This window comes from Misgurnus anguillicaudatus, chromosome 3 (genome assembly GCF_027580225.2).
Source record: "Misgurnus anguillicaudatus chromosome 3, ASM2758022v2, whole genome shotgun sequence".
Taxonomy (NCBI): Eukaryota; Metazoa; Chordata; class Actinopteri; order Cypriniformes; family Cobitidae; genus Misgurnus; species Misgurnus anguillicaudatus.
The window spans coordinates 42,926,294-42,944,192 of NC_073339.2; the positions used below are offsets into that span (position 1 = coordinate 42,926,294).

General features: G+C 36.0%; 1 protein-coding gene and 1 long non-coding RNA gene across 2 annotated transcripts in view; one reads left to right on the forward strand and one right to left on the reverse strand.

Moving 5' to 3' along the window:
* LOC129445034 (receptor tyrosine-protein kinase erbB-4) overlaps positions 1 to 17,899 on the reverse strand; it is a 200,894-nt gene that overhangs the window by 64,554 nt on the left and 118,441 nt on the right. The window contains 1 exon segment of the mRNA XM_055206118.2: positions 2,176 to 2,362. Within this exon segment, the coding sequence (XP_055062093.2) occupies positions 2,176 to 2,362 (187 nt within the window).
* LOC129432213 (uncharacterized) lies at positions 14,206 to 16,322 on the forward strand. Its single transcript, XR_012369032.1, has 3 exons — positions 14,206 to 14,405; positions 15,111 to 15,217; positions 15,297 to 16,322. It is a non-coding gene; the product is annotated as an uncharacterized lncRNA (long non-coding RNA).

Consider the following 17,899-nt stretch of genomic DNA (forward strand, 5'->3'; position numbering starts at 1 on the left):
TTGAAATAGCTTTTATCGACAAAGTTTTTTGCAAATATGTAATGAAAACCAGGTTACTGACAGGGTCACGTTTACTTCCCTGTAAGATTTTGGCTTTGGCAATCATACAAAATCATATCCTAGACTTTATTTATTTGTTTGTGAGTGGGTGTTTAACTTTAACCTGCTCATCTTTTCAAGGCAGTTGAGAATGAATACATTTTAATAAATATTGTTAGAAAAAGTTGAAAGCCTTTTGCACTGTTTCAGTTCCTGGTATAATTTCACGAATGCTTCAAATCAGATCAAATTTGGATTCGCAACTATGTTTTCCCTCATCTATGTTCCTTTCCTTTAGCCATTATTTTATGAATAAATGTGCAAATGACACGTACGTAGATTTGACTTTTTACTATTTCTGTGTGTTTTATGTTGAGTTAGGTGGGCTTTTTAGGACTTATTGCCTGCGCAAACAAATTAAACAAGGAAAAAATTATTAAAATCTATTTATGTTCTTTACAGTTATACAAATGCTGATGATTGCAAAATACACTACTTGCATATCTTACATGATATAATGCCAAAAAAATCGTAATTACTAAACTCCACAATTCTTAGCTTAGCTTAACATTTTTTCAGATTAGTGATGTGTTCTCCACCCCTATGCATTTAAAGTTTTGGCCTAATTGCTTTGCAGGGAACATACGGAGACCTATTGGGAGTTGTGCTTGGTCAGACCTCTGAATTCACCAGAGAATCGACAACTGCTGTGAGAAAATTGGAAGAACTGCAATGAATTAAACAGAAGACTTCCCTCTTTAGGTATAATTTCTTTTGTAGGGTAAATGTCATCATTTATTATCTTAGTCAAAGAGACTCAATTATAGATAAAGGGAAAGCATTAAATGAATACTGTACTCCATATTTCTGGCATCATTCACACACATTTATGTCAGTTAAACTCTATGTGATTGTATATTTAAAGAAAATCAAAAGAAAAGGTCAACAGATCCTTATATGTACCATTTATGTACATATATGTATACATCTGGTACCAATATGTACACTTAAAAAAATGCTAGGTTATTTTAAGCCCAACGTTGGGTCAAAAAGGAACAACCCAGTATAGGTTAAATTACAAACTAAGGGTTGGGCTCGTCCCTTTTTGACCCAGCATTTTTTAGACTGTACCTTTTAGGTACTATATGCACTCTTTGGTACCAATACAGTATGTACTGTGAGGTAGTAATATGAACTCTTTAGGTGCAAAGATGTACATTTTGTCTAACAGTGTAACCTATAAAATAGCAATAGTCCATGCAACTTATGACTTGCACTGTAAATATTTAGCAATTACTGTATACAGCAGCTTATGTGTGCACAATAAATCGAAATTCTTCAACATCCACTGTCCAGAGATTTTTGGCAAGATCTTTCGTCCCTTGTTTAAAATCACAGTGGCAGTCGAATGTATAATGAATTTCATTCGATAATGAATGTCCGAATTTAAAAAAAAAACATTCATGCCAGCTTTTGTTACAAAAACGAATGCATGCTGTAAAATTATTCATCCTCCCAACACTTGTTTGAAGGAATCGCGTTGATGGAATAAGGAAAAGGCCGCCTCATTTTTCCGCTGAAGTAGCTGTGTGCATGAAAGCTACTTGGCATCAGTAAAGCAGAAGTGCATGGTGGGGAAGTACATCAGTTGCATTTTACATCAACGGATCCATTAGGATCTGGAGGCTGTTGCTCTCAGGGAAAGAAAAACAAAAGCTTTCATCTCTTGAACTTGAAACACTGCTGGGTTTGGAAAAAATTTGAGCATCTTTATATTGATATTAAAGGTAATGATCTAACTATACATGTTACAGCGGGACATTACACAATTATTACATTCTGCTTTCCACCCAAACACTCGTTCAGAAAATCACCTTTCCACATTTTACGTTTTGCACACTTTTGCTGTTTTTTCCCTCGCCCTTATTTCCACGTTACTTTTACAAAACTTGCTAGAGTTTCATGTACTGTAAATCAGAGCGGGCTTTAGTGTCACCATTGGTCCAATAGTTCTAGATTGACAGTTGCACCTCTAGCCAATCAGCCGAAGTTAACGTCACTCCAGTGCAACCAAAAAATACCAACCAATCTGAATCAGAAATACTGATAGGCACAAAAATAGACAGACAGAGATACCCGTCAAGTTCTTGAGGCCGAGCTGTCTGAGGCCGAAGTGTCCGTCTCGCCTGTAGTTGAGGAAGATGGCCAGCGCGTAACGTCCCTCGTAGAGTTTGGTTCCGCGGATGATCCGCAAGTTCTCCAGGGGAAGATAATCAAACTGGTTCAGCGCCACCAACACGTAACCCGTCACCTCCCGGATTGACTGCAGAGAGATGCAAAGTGTCCTTATTATCATCTACTGTATGCAAGCTATTTATAGGCTCATTTTAATGTCAAATTATTCATACTTAAAGGAAAACACCATAGTTTTTCAATATTTTACTATGTTCTTACCTCAACTTAGATGAATTAATACATACCTATTTTTTTTCAATCCGTGCACTTTTAGGGCCCTATTTTAACGATCTAACCGCATTGTCTAAAGCAGAGGTCCCCAACTTTTTTTCACCATGGACCGGTTTCAGCTTTAAAAAATTTCGCGGACCGGGGGTGAGATGGGGGGGGGGGTTGTTTGGGGTCGCTGAGTTGCTGAAAATCCTCCTTTTCGAAATGTACTTTTTAAACGGAAGTAAAGATAACAACCATGCATTAGGAAAATTAATAGGATAATAATTGCTTTATTTAGGCTATAGTATATTTTCTATAGCTATAAAACCATATTTTGGCGGATTGTTTTTTACTTTCATTGTTTTTACTAGTTTGCTTACCCATTTAGTCTTAATAATTAATGGAACCTAAACGAACTTGGCTTGCTGTTCTCGAAGGCAGCTCGAATCTTGGTCGGGCTCGAGACCCAATTCCAAGTAACAGAAGAGAAGAAAAATGCAGTGAAGGAGGAGAGATGCCAGAAGAATTTCGGCTGGGCGCAGATGGCACGGAGACTCACGTTTACCATGATTAATGATGATTGACAAGTTTAGGTTCCTTTCAAACCTACGTTAAAAGTGTAGCCGTTAAAATATTATTAGCCTAATAGTTTATTTTGAGCATGGTGCTACGATTGATGGATAATTCTAAAGTTGTTTTAAAGAAGAATAAAATAATCACTTTTCAGTCATTTGCGCTGTCACACAATTGAACGTCTCCGCCTATGTACATCATTTGCGACGTACATTTGCAAATGATTCATAAAGTCATACCTCCGCAATTCTTTGATCGATTGTGTTTTATAAGTACTGTATGCTCAAATTCTTATGACAGCAATATGATCGCTGATGCACTGGTAGAGAGAGAGAGAGGCGGAGAAAAAGAGAGAGAGAGCGGCTCTGTTCAAAAGTGGAAATGATTGATGTTATTTTGAATTCGGGCCGTTTTTGCGACCCGGTGGCAACTTGTCCACGACCCAGTACTGGGTCGCGACCCGGTGGTTGGGGACCTCTGGTCTAAAGCGCACAGCGCAACGTCTAATGGGCGTGTCCGAATCGACTTTTGCTAATTTAACGACAGGAAAAATGGTTTGTGCGCAGAGCGCATGGTCGAAAAGGGTTGGTCCTATTTTTTAATGAGTAATGGGAGTATTTTGGCCGTAACGTGCAATAAACCAATGAGAGTCTCAGCTCTCATCCCCTTTAAAAGCCTGTTGGGCTGGCGCTATGTCTAATGCCTTCTGTATTTACATGACGGACTTTGTAAACTGAAAAACTAAGCAGAGGAAGAAGATCCCCAGTTTAAAAATGTTAAATAATTGCGTTGTTTTTCACTTGTATTGAAATGTTATTTTTCTATTTAAACCTTTAAAACCGTTTTCTTTTAGTCATGGAAGTAAAAAAGCAGGCTTTTAATTGCTTTAAATGTCTGGCTATCCAATATCATCAAAAAATAATTTACAAGTATGTAAGAAAAGGTTTGTACTCTAAAAATACTTTATTTGTAACAAACAGGAGATAAAGAATTTATAAACGGCTCTCCGAACGTTTCAGCACTTGGACAGCGTTTTTTTAAGCAAAGAGTTTTTTTTAAACATTACTTAAAAATGTTTCTCATCTCACCATATCCACAGGTACAGAGGTATTATATACAATAAATCCGTTTAAAGCAAAACATTTATTTACTTACCAGGCTACAAGTGAAGCAGCTCTTTGTGCCTTTTAACGTCTCATAATCGGTCCTCATTTATATCCAAGAGACTCAATAATAATCTTTTACATTTCAATCCTTTAATCTTTTTATATTGGAAAAGCATTTTTGTGCTGCTGAGCATTCATGTATGTGATAAGCAAACCTGCGTTTTCGTCCTGTTTATATACCGCATATTTCTAACGCGCTCTTTAAATAACAAAAAACATTTTGCGCCATTAACTTTAGACTTTAGACCAGGTTTTTGTTGGTCAATGGCGTAGTCTATTTTAGTTGCCTCAAAATAGCAACGCGCCAACAATGCGCCTGAACACACCTCGTTTTTACATCAGAACGCCCATGGGCGCAAACATGGGCGCAAATGCATTTGCTATTTAAACAACGTGGCGCTAAACGTGAAAATTATAATTGTGCAGGGTGGAAACTAGCAAAAGACACTTGCGTAGCGCTTTGCGCTGCATTGCGCTGGGTGTAAGATAGAGCCCTTAATCTTTGTAGCACTTCTTGAATGTGTTAGCATTTAGCCTAGCCCCATTCTTTCCTATGGCTCCAAACAAAAGTTTTATTTTGTGTCACCATACTTACTCATGTTACTACTCACATAACAGTCTTTAAATAGAAAAAACATGGAAGTGTTTGGTGGCTTATAAATTCATCCCTGTTAGGATTCAGAGTAATGAATGGGGCTAGGCTAAATGCTAACACATTCACATGCGCTGTACAAAGATTAAAAGTGCACGCATTGAAAAAAGATACTGTAGGTATGTATAAATTCATCTAAGTTGAGGTAAAAACATAGTAAAATATTGCTATCCCTTTAAAGAAAAACAGGCATACGCACAATGACAATACGTAAGATATGTAACATACAGAATGTTATAAAAACCCTAACATACTTATTTTTGTTAAATGTTTCATTTGAAATAAAATAGTGCCACTGATATTTTGTTATCTAACGTAATGACGTTCATATATTTTAAAGTGGGGCTGAAGTGTTTTCCATGTTTCTCAGCAACTACTGCACCGCATCAATGTCACTCCCACCTGCACTCCACAGTTCAGAAGAACATATTCATACATCTCAAATCACTTCATTTTTAAAGCTCTATAGAAGAGATTTGTCCTCTGCCCTAGGTCATCGTGTCCATTGAGAGAACGACAAAGAGATCGCCTTGATATAATTTGAAGAGATAATGACCCAAGGGACCCCGGACGCCCCAACCCACATCAATCACGTTGACATCCAATCACCGCTTTGTACTGCACCGTGTGTCATTAGCAGAGGAGGACGAGTGTGTTTCATGCTAAAGCTGTGAGTGTAATAGAGCTGTAGTGATCGGACCCGCGTGCATCACTGATGTTGTCATGAAGAGCTGACCAAGCACACAGCGAAGGAAACACCTGACAGCTGTCACCTGTCAGTCACGTGAACTGGAAGTCCACATCTGGCTATTCATAAATAGGTGCAAATTCTGGAGCCGCTAGTAGGACCAAAAGATGTCTGCTTCGATGTTATATATTGTAGCTCCACTGGTCGAGAATTGCATTTGCAAAGGTCAAGGGTTTGAACCCAATGCACACAAAAAACACAAGGTAAGAAAGATTTGTCGGTTCAACTTTAAAAAGTAAGTTACCTGTCAACTAACATTTTTATGTTAAAGTAACTTAAAATTAAAGGCAACCAGGTATTGTATTGTATATATACATTAGTCTGAGAGTGCTTTGGAAACAAACAACAATACAATGATGGCTAAATTGCTATGAATATTTAGATTAAATTTTCACGAATAAGGTAAAATAAGGTCTATGGTAAGCATTACTTGAGGTGTTTACACAATAAAACATGGTCAAATATTTGGTAAACATTCCGTCCCATCGTGGGATCAGTGTATTTTTGTTAGATCAGAATAATCTTGCTACTGTAATATTTGCTGCCTTTGTGTTAGTGTCAAATCTTTGGACTAATTATAATCTAGGAAACCACACAATGCAAGCCATCTGGTTTAAGTAATAGTTGTTAGTAGATAAAGTAGTCTTAAATCGAGCAAAGCCACACATATCTCTCAGTGTGGGCAGAAACTAGAGCTCCTATTGTCCTCACATGACACAAGAGTGAATGAACAACATGGAAAAACACGGTAATCAGTAATTATTCTGATTATACCTTTCATACAGGCACACTGATGAAGAACAAGCAATGCATCAAAGCCCCAGAAAAAAATGAAACAATTTCTATAGTGCATTACTAAAACTACTAAAACTTTATAATTACCATGGCAGATGTTTTGCCTCTAAGGGTTTATGTTTCTTTGTTTATTATTTTTGGCATTAAGTTTATTTATGACAAGTAAAATAAAGAGACAAGGTTTGAGGGGTGATATACAACAGTTAAGAGCTATTGCATTGCACGAGCAACAAAGATGAAAAAAATGTTACTCTATTTATTTTATTTTACTTTATTTTAACCCTAAACTATTATTTCTATACTATTCTTTTTTATTATTTTATTTTATTTTATTTTATTTTATTTTATTTTATTTTATTTTATTTTATTTTATTTTATTTTATTTTATTTTATTTTATTTTATTTTATTTTATTTTATTTTATTTTAGTCGAGAGTTCTTACTCTTACTACTTTTCCCTTCTCTGTTTTCTTCATGTGAAGCTGCTTTGGTACAATGAACAATTGTTAAAAGCACTATAGAAATAAAATAGGCAAACCAAGTCTCACGAAATTACGTAAAAATTTTTATTATTTTTCATGATACTGTCATGAATTTCCGCCTTTTTATTCATGTACGTATCAGGAATTTCTGTTTATGTGTCATTGTCATGTATTACTTACTCAACTGCTTTTTCCTATTTTCAAACAATTGTCGCTTTGGTTTAGGGTTAGATTTTGTGTTTGCGTTAGGATGTCACTTTAAGTATTGGTTTATACTATTTTTCAGATTAATTTTTTATATTTTCTGATTTTTAAACCATTGTCACCTGGTGTTAGGGTTAGAGTTGGGTTTGTATAAGGATATATTCCTTGTAAATCTAACCCTAAACTGAAGCGACAATGATAAGAAAATAGGACATATAAAAGTAACCAATACGTGACAATAACACGTAAACAGAAATTCGTGATAGATCACGAAAAAACAAGGAAATTCGTGACAGTATCACGAAAAATAATAAAACATTTACGTGACAATAGGTACATAATTTTGTGAGACTGGGCTGAATTGCCAGACCTCAAGGGGCTTATCTAATTATTTTACAATTATTTGATGGTTTTGTAAACTTGGTTATGACAAGTAGAATAAAAACAAACAAATAGCGATGTACAACATTTACAAATATATTGTTACAATAATTATTTACTTAAGAAGATTTTAAGTAAAAAATCTTAATAATTTAATAGCACTAAATTTCACATTTAACATTTTCATCCGTTTAAAAGTTTTTAGTATTTATGTAATTATTGTTATATATTATTAACTAGATCTTCATCTGGTAATTTTACTTTATCTGTCCATTTTGCATGATCTCTTAATATATTGTAGTGTTGTGTAAAGAATAATTGGAATAAACAAATAAAATTTATATTTTGTTAGTAAGTGTTTTATTTAGATTTTTTTTCATTCGTTTACATTTTATGATTTAATTGTAATTGATACATTTTTGTTCCAGGCTTGATTCTGATTTGCCAGTCGTGACATTTGCAGGTTTGTTACAACCGCTCAAACTAATAACACACGGTTTCTGCAAATTATTTTGACAGGTACAGTTTAATATTACAAAAAATTAAATATAAATATGTCTTTAAATAATATATATGACATTGTATTTAAAATGAGTAAACCAAATAGTGTGTTTGTGACATTTGAACGTCTTGTCTTATCTTAAAAGAATATTAGGCCCACTGTTTAGTGTTTGTTTGTTTGTTTTAATTTGTTTTATAGTATAAAACAAATTTTGTTTACAAGAAGGTCAAAATGTAAAAAAGGTATAAAATGTATACCTTTTTTACATTTTGACATTCTTGTAAACAAAATTGTTTGCTTCTTGTAAGTTATTTGTAAAACAAAATCGACAGTGGTTTGCCCTTTAAATGATGAACTTTTTACCATCAGAAAAATAGATTTTGAATCTCAATGGTATTATTTTTCTGGTAAAATATAGGTTAATAAAAAAAAATAAAACCGAAAGGTCTGCGTTCGTTAAAAATGAGCCATGTAATAAGTGGGATAATGTACAGGCACCCTTTAGTGTGATACAAGCTTTGTGTCGGGTCCTGATCACACTGTAGGGACTTATTTCTGCGATAACAACCTGCCTATTTTATTCTATTACTTTTTCTATTCTGTATATTCTATATGTGACTTTATCAGCATTGTCACACTAAAAATACAATCGGATTTTAGATTCTATCAAAACTATCAGACACACAGAGACAAACCTCACATTCTGTACATACGTGAATATAGCTGAATGACCTATTTTAGCTTACGAAGTTTAACTGTTTCTCACATTTTACCTACAGTAGGTAACATATTTTCAAAAGCCTGCAGCGCTCCTTTAAAACAGAGACAGAACAGTAAATAGAAACACTTCACCCAAACCACCACCACACTGCAATGACACAGTAGGTCAAAATCTCCCATCATCCACATCGCAAAACTTTTTCCCTCCAGATGCTTACGGCTTCAGTTGCGATAATGAAAAAAAAAAACAAGTCACATCACACCCACATCCCAAAAGCCCTTTCACACCCCACGTCCATATTTCTCCTCCAGGCATCATTAGATATGTGTTTGTTTGTAATTTTTGCAGTTACTCAATGACATTCATGGCATAGGGGAAACAAACCCCGTCACCAGCTCTGAGTTTATTTATTCATCTTTACCCAAATCACGCTGACATCCCTGAGCAGCCTGCAAACAATCCTGCCAGCGTGAGTCACTCTCACAGTCTTAACACCTGGCAACCCGTTGGATGCGTTTACACGGGCATCTGTACATTAAACTGCGGGGAACAAACCAAACATTGTTATTCAGGGTCTTTGCCATACTATTCAGCAATTGCATTTTTTATTTTTCCTTGCTTATGAGAAAGAGATATTTATGCAGAATTGTAAAATCAACATCATCTATCTTTTGTCTTCACCTAACTTTCCTCAAAACAGCCTTTGACAATTTGCTTTTTGCAACCTACCACAGTACATGTCAGTCTTTTACTGGGCTTAAATGGTTTTACGATAATGTATTTTTTTATATCAATAATAGACTTTGCAGTGTTTGCTGTAGAAAAAATACTGCACGAGTAAGAAAAATTGGGAAAATTGAGGTTGTACAATGGATATGATTTAAATTGGCGACTTAAGCGGTCAGCATTTGCTCTTCTTCTCATGAAAAGATGAAGCCTTATTCAGATAAATGGTGATCGTTCAATTATAATTCGCTTTTATAGTCATACCTTTAATATAATGGCAATCATGGGAATTCTGAGTGGCTGTAATTGCTCGGAGGAAATTATTTCACCTTTGAGACCCTGCCTCAGTGCAGTGTCCCATCTAATAAGAAACAGCGGAGCTCCGAATGAGAAACAACAGTGGCTTTCTAAAATAGGACAGAAGTTATTACTAACTGCTGATACGTGATCAGTTTTCCCCTTTACTTTTAGAAAGGTTAAAATTAAGCACAACCAGGCCAGCGCTAACGCTCTCTGAGCTGGATCAAATTAAAGCTTATTTTATTTCTACATTAGCTTATGCCACTGTATTAAATTGATCAACAATAACTATTTCAAAATCTCACAGGCAGTTTCCCGAGACAGGACCTCATTGCATACAATATTGGCGCTGTCTGGAGCAAACCTACTGTATACGGTACCTAAAAATGCTGTATAGGTAAGCCACTAACTACAATGTATGGCTCTACATCAGCTTCGTTCACAACCCTATGCATCACCAAGTATAAACACTAACAGTAAGGGACAAGCTGTTGGACTGCGGTCGCCAGCAGCGTCTCAGACATCAGCTCACCTTAGCCGTACTCCCATCTGTTTACCCACTAATAAGGAGACAACACCACACTGCTCCAGGGCATTGGACACCGAGCTCTCCATCGTGCATTGTGGCTCATTGCAACCCTATACAGTATATGTCCTGTGCGTTTTAACAAACCGAAGAGTTTAACAAGCCCCGGACAGTGTTTGAATATTTGCTGTAGGATACACATCCTTAAAATGATATAAATATTACCCAGTCTTGCTCCCATTGTCGGCGGTATTTTCTCGAGTGTTGAGGCTGCTCCAGGTAAAATAAATAAATAATGGGAAAGTTATCATAATTTAATAGTAAATCCCAGACAGGCTGGCAATTCGGTTTCACATACTGTACAAGGCCGTGTTACTCTTATTTTCTTTCTGCTTAACATAACAGAGAATGAAACGATTCGATAAAATGATTTTGTTGAAAGTATATATCCGTTCGAAAGCAATTTATTATATTATGTGTGCACTTCAAAGGAAAGACAAGTGGAGGAAAATGACAAATTGATATGCTCATCTGTTGGTGAAACATGGCGCTAGCAACACTAAGATCATGGGTTTAATTCCTTTAACTCCTCCTCAAAACACACTGGTGAGCACAAACCATGTCTTTATTGGCAAATGAACACATGATAAATGTAGTCTAACAAAGACGCTTTTCCATTGCATAGTACCCCACAGTTTGGTTTAGGTCAGGGGTGCGCTTCCCGAAAGCATCGTTAGCCAACTACTATCGTAAGTTTCATAGGTACCGACAAAGTTCAACGATTTGGTGTTTCCCGAAACCATAGTTCAAACGAACATTCGCAAGTTGCATCGCAAACTTGTGTGGTTTGAACGGCATATTATCATATGTGGACTTACGTTGATCATGCTTTTGAACAAAATAGGCAAAAAACATGTAGTACAATGTATATCCATCATTCTAAATATATAAAAATTTTATTTTACGTCTTTAGGTTTGTAAATAGAATTAAAGCGCTGCATTTGAAACTGCGCATGTGCGCGGCCTATGAGTTTTAAGACCCTGGGGAATCCCTGGGAGGAGTGACGTAAGAGTGAACTTGCGCATTAATTAAATATCTTGAAAATAAACAACAGATAACTAAATCACGATAACAAAATCAGTCTTCCGATGCAATATATGTTATTTTACAGCAAAAATCTGACATTAAATCGATTTGCACAGATTAATTAGTACTTCACCTCCCACGTGACATCATCAACTATGTTGTTAAACCAACATGGTTCAAACGACGAATGTGCGACAAAGTTACTTTATGCTATCGGGAAACAGTCATGACAAGGTATTTTGTTTCTCCAACTATGCATCGCACTATGTTGGTTCAGCAGCGAGTTACGCCATTGTTCGGGAAACACACCCCAGGTCAGTCAGCTCACCTCACTTTTAGCTTCGGAGTTGGAGGGATTATAGGCGTGTCGTTATATTTGCGTGTTGTGAATGTGCCACCACAAACTGCAAGTCTGGGAAAAACTGGTATGGCATTCCTGATTCTCAACCTGTGGATGCTTTTCATTGCTAAAAGAGAGATTGGGAACTTACAGCAAAGCACAGATGACAACAGGTTTACCCGAGACAGCGCAAGCTAGCATGAAGGTAAAGCTAATCTTTTACACTATAGCGATGACGCTGGTAGTGATGATTCTCTCAGACCAATCAGTGATCTACAGTGTTTTCGTATCATGTTTTGGTATCAGCTCGGGTCGCTTGGAACCCCAACTGAGGTGGTACTAAAAAAAGTATTGTGTACTACGTACTGCACCCAGTGGAAAAGCCCCCAAAAGTAAGCTGACCTGACCCGACCCAAACCAAACCATGGGGTACTATGCAATGGAAAAGCGCCAAGGATGTGTCAAAAATAGCTCCCTATACCCTTAAATAGTGCACTATTGGAGGAGACAGCCATTTGAAGTGGTGTCCGAAATGATAGTGGACATCATTCAATCCCATAATGCACCGCAAAAATGAGTGTACAACCGATGTATAGCTAGTCGCTATAACCTTTCACCATGAGCCGTGTGCCAAATGAACTTCTGCATCCGCTGCTAGTGTCTGATTTCACTCACTCATTTTTATTCACTCATTTAAGTGGACAATTTAGTAAACTAATGTAGAGAATAGAGAATGAGGGCATGGGGGGCTATTTCGGATACAGCCTGTTTTGCATGGATTGTTTATGTTTTCATAAGGGGATGCCATGTAAATTACCAATCTGGAAAAAATATAACAGATTTATAAGGTGGTGATTATGTATTTGTATCATGAATCAAACAAAATCTTACAATTCTTAGAAAAAAGCAAAAATGAATCCCTAATCCAAAACCCAAAAACATCAATGGGATGAAAGCACATTCAAATGAATTAGCCAGCTTGGACAAAACGGCATGAAAAGAGATTTTGTTAATAACTGGGGAGCTTAGATGCACACTGTAAAAAAAAGCCGTAGAAATTGCAGATGGGTTGCCGGTAACTTACCGTAGATTTAAATTTATGTTATTTACTGGCAACATTTTGTTCAAAGTTAAATGAACATTCAACATTTACAAGTCTTTGTCTTTACAGAGTAAATCTAAAAAACAACATCAAGCAAAACATTCTGGGAAACAAAATCTGAAGCAAAAAACAGAAAAAGGTTGATGATGATTTCTGGTTCCCAGAATGCTTTGCATGAAGCTGTTATTGTATAGTTTTATTCTGTAAAGATAAAGAGTTGTTAATATTTAAAATTTATTTAACTTTGAACAAACTCTACATAAATTTAAATCTACGGTAAATTACCGGCAACCCAGCTGCAATAACATTGTAATTTCTACAGATGTTTTTTTTTTACAGTGAAACCACTAAACACCACCTCCGTCAAAAATGAGATAATAAACAAATATTCCTACTTTTGCTTTAAATTCACTTAATCCTAGCCACAGGCCATTCAAAAATACAGGATTGTTGGCAGAATCCATTAGTTGTCTGATAAAAATGCTCATTTATAAAACATGTCAGATGCACACGCAGAGGGGTTTGCATCTGAGCTCTTCAATTTCACTTCAACCTAAATGTTGGTTCTTCTATGGCATTAGTATAAAACACTTTTAAGCATGTTCATTTTTAAAAGTGCATATTCAGTTCATGACCAAGCATCTGCAGCATCCAGCTTTTTAAATAACCTAATTTACGGCAAAGGAACAATGATGAACTACTTTTGGAGGATAATAGATGTTAATTTTCTAATGTAATTAACTGCACTCGTTCCAAACCAGAATGCAAAAACCTTTCATAAATATTCATGCAATGAGAGCACAACAACTCAAACATGCTAATGCTTTCACAATGAGATGAGTACGTCTAGTTCTTCATTCGCTCCCTTTAAGTTTACATTAACACTAAAGCTATCTGCCTTTATGTTTCATAATGTAACAGTGCTGTTAGTTATTAACGTGATGAATATTTTCTATGCTTTTTTTATGCGCATTATTGTATATCACTGAACTCCTAGGATATTTTTATACTTAGAAGTAGATTTTTGTCTCTCTCACTCTCTTTATATGCACTTGTAAATGTACAATACTAGGCTCCACATAAAGGTCTATAGCAGTGGAGAATACACATATAAATGTTTTAGAAATTTATTGCATGCATTTAAGACTATATAACATTTTCAGACTATATTACCATTTAAATAAAGGTAGGGATGAGAGAGTTTTTTTATTGGAATTTGGATACGCCCATAAATGCAAGATAAGTGATCAACGTGTTCATTCAATTTCTTGTAAATCAAAAGATTACATTTTAAATCCATTTAGCTCAAAATGTCAGAGTACAAGTGTACATACAGTATATACTCTCATAACATTGACTTTGATGTCACAGGGTCTTAAAAGCAAAATTTGATCATTTGAGTTCAAATAAGACACACTCTAAAAACCGTTGGGTTATTTTTTTTACCCAATAGGTGGGTTAAACATATTGGGTTGTTCTGTTGGGTTATTCCTAGCTTGTATTGGGTTATTTCCATAACAACCCAGAGAGTTGGGTTAAATTCGGGCTCACGTCACGCATTTTGAATTTTAATGGTCAACAGGTGCCACTGCTGAGTGCGGACAGACACGAGAGGTACGTTTTAAAATATATATCTCTGTGTAATGTTTTATTTGCTACAAAGTGTCTTTAAGCTCTATCACACAGTAAACTATCAGCCACGTTTAAATAAGTGTACAAAAACGCTGTTGTCTAGTTTTTTGTCCGTTACACCTGTTCCATTCATTAACTGTTACCGATGCCAAACGCGTTTTTAAGCCATCATAAACGTAGAGAGACATCGCAATTTATTTTAATACTAAACAGCACCAACAGCATGGTCCCTTACGAAAATGAATCATTTCTTCTTTTAGTAGTAACGTTAGTTTCATGACGTATTGATTGCCATATTGCTTTAACCATGCTTTCTGTAACAGACAATGCTTTTTGGTTTAAAGTGTAGTAAAAACCGTTTTTGAACTTTTGTAAGGGATTCAACCGGCTGTTTTTTGCTCCAAATATTTTTTTAGCCGGTCTGTGTTATAGACACAGAGCTGTAATATAAATGTGATTCTGAATGTAAATGTCTTAAGAAATGACTCGATGGCATTTTTATTGTCGTCTTACTTCAGTATAATCCCTGATAAAGCGCTGTTTAATCATGCACGTCTGTTTACTGTAACCCCGGTAACGGTTGAATTTGCAATTCAGCGCCATCTACTGTCAAAGTAGAGTATTTATACAGCGTGCCAGATGTGTTTGCTTTGAGATTTAATGAATTATTATTTTCTTTAAATGTAGACATTCTTGGAGATGTTGTATTAAAAACCCTACAAAATGGCCAGCAAGATGATTCAGCCTTCCTACAGTACCAAGAGGCAAAGCAAACATTTATTAATTTGCAACCTGTAAGTATCATTTATGACACTTCGTTTTTTTTATCCTGTTTATGTGTGCATATTTACATTGTGAAAATTCTGTCTTCAGGTCAGAAAACAAACATAATTCAGTATTTGGAGGAGGAGGTATGAAGAAGACCCCATGTCCTGTTATGGGATGAATTCGACTAATCACAAGCCTTTGTTATCGTGGGGAGGCATGGCCCAGGAGCAAGACCAGCAGTTGACATGTGCTTTAATATTTTTTTTACATTTTATACAGAGTATCCCAAGCCTTTCACTACTGTTAACTAGTTTCTGTAACACACAATACATTTTGTACCAGGTGATGTTTCCTGAACACACTGTCAACTGCTTAAAGGGACAGTTCCCCCAAAAATGAAAATTGTCATAATTTTCTTCCTCTCCTGTTGTAGCAAACCTGTACACATTTTTTTGTTCTGATGACCACAAAGGAAGATGTTTTGAGTAATCTTTGAAACCAGACAGATCATGAGCCCCATTGACTGTCATAGTAGGAAAAAAGAATACTATGAAAATGAATGGGGCTCATGATCGGTTTGATTTCGAACATTCTTTGAAGTATACCTTTGTGGTTATCAGAGTAAAGACTTATGTGCAGGTTTGTAGCAACATGAGAGGGAGAAAATGATGACAAAATGTGTGAACTTTGCTTTAAAGCAGTTTTTAGTTGGATAAGATTGAGTAGATTTGTTTTGTTCTTATGTTTTTGTTTATTTATGTATGTATATATTTATGTATGTGTGTATGTATTTATGCTTCTATACATGTATGTATTTATACATTTAAATGCAAGTGCAAATGACTAAATGAAAATAAAGCATTACAAATGTATTTGTAAGTTTTGTATTATTTATTTATAAAGCAAATAATAGTAATAAATAATAATAATAATAATAATAATAATAATAATAATAATGGGGTTAAAACAGCATTGCAAAAATAACCCAACAAATTGGTTATTTCATAACCCAACTAATTGGGTAAAACTTTCTACCCAATGCATTGGGTTAAAATAACCCAACAATGGGTCGGTGCTATAGTAACCCACCATTGGGTTATTTATTGGGTTATTTTTAACCCAACTGTTTTTAGTGAGCAGCGATGTAAGTGAGCCCAGAACTAGAAATTGAATAATGGCATAAAAAGTAGGATCAATTTTATTGAAGATTAAGCTCTCTGGATATAAAGCGCACACCTCTGAATATGGAGAACTGATCAGTACAATCACATCTTATATGAGCGAGTTTGATTAATGTCCGGTCTTATTGCTGCCTACAATCTGTACAGAGAGTTAATTTGATGCCATGGGATTTTTAACTTAAGAAAAAGTGTCTCTTAGAGAAAAGGAGAAATGATCATTTAGGTCAACCCGAAACAGTGATCAGCTCTTAATTCACCTTGACATCTGCCCAGCATTAGGTATTGATGTGAAAAAACGTTCTGATGTCAAAATCCAACGTTGGCCTGATGTCAAAATCAGATGTTGATCCGATGTCAATACCCAAGTTGATCTAATGTCAAGACCCAATGTTGATCTGACGTCAGGATCCAACGTTGATCTGAATTCATAATCTTGTTTCCGTGGATATTAAATTGTCTTAATTCACCTTGAAATCTGCTCAAAATTGGGTATGAATGTCAAAATCCAATGTTGGCCTGAACATTAAAATCAGACATTGATCCGACGTCGAGTTCCAACGTTGAACCGACGTCAGTATCAAACGTTGATCCGACGTCAAAATCAACGTTGATCTGACGTCAAGACCCAATGTTGATCTGACGTCAGGATCCAACGTTGATCTGAATTTAAAATCTTGTTTCTGTGGATATTAAATTGTCTTAATTCACCTTGAAATCTGCTCAAAATTGGGTATGAATGTCAAAATCCAATGTTGGCCTGATGTCAAAATCCAAAATTGGCCCGACGTTAAAATCAGACATTGATCCGACGTCAAGTTCCAACGTTGATCCGACGTCAGTATCAAACGTTGATCCGACGTCAAGACCCAATGTTGATCCGACGTCAAGACCCAACGTTGATCTGACGTCAGGATCCAACGTTGATCCAACGTCAGGATCTAACGTTGATCTGATGTCAGGATCCAACGTTGATCTGAATTCGAAATCTTGTTTCTGCGGATATTAAATTGTCTTAATTCACCTTGACATCTGCTCAAAATTGGGAATTGACGTCAAAATCCAACGTTGACCTGATGTCAAAATTCAACATTGGCTTGATGTTGAAATCAGACATTGATCCGAGGTCAGGATCCAACGTTGGTCCGACCTCAGGATCCAACGTTGATCCGACGTCAAAATCAACGTTGATCTGACGTCAAGACCCAATGTTGATCTGACGTCAGGATCCAACGTTGATCTGAATTTAAAATCTTGTTTCTGTGGATATTAAATTGTCTTAATTCACCTTGAAATCTGCTCAAAATTGGGTATGAATGTCAAAATCCAATGTTGGCCTGATGTCAAAATCCAAAATTGGCCCGACGTTAAAATCAGACATTGATCCGACGTCAAGTTCCAACGTTGATCCGACGTCAGTATCAAACGTTGATCCGACGTCAAGACCCAATGTTGATCCGACGTCAAGACCCAACGTTGATCCGACGTCAGGATCCAACGTTGATCCAACGTCAGAATCTAACGTTGATC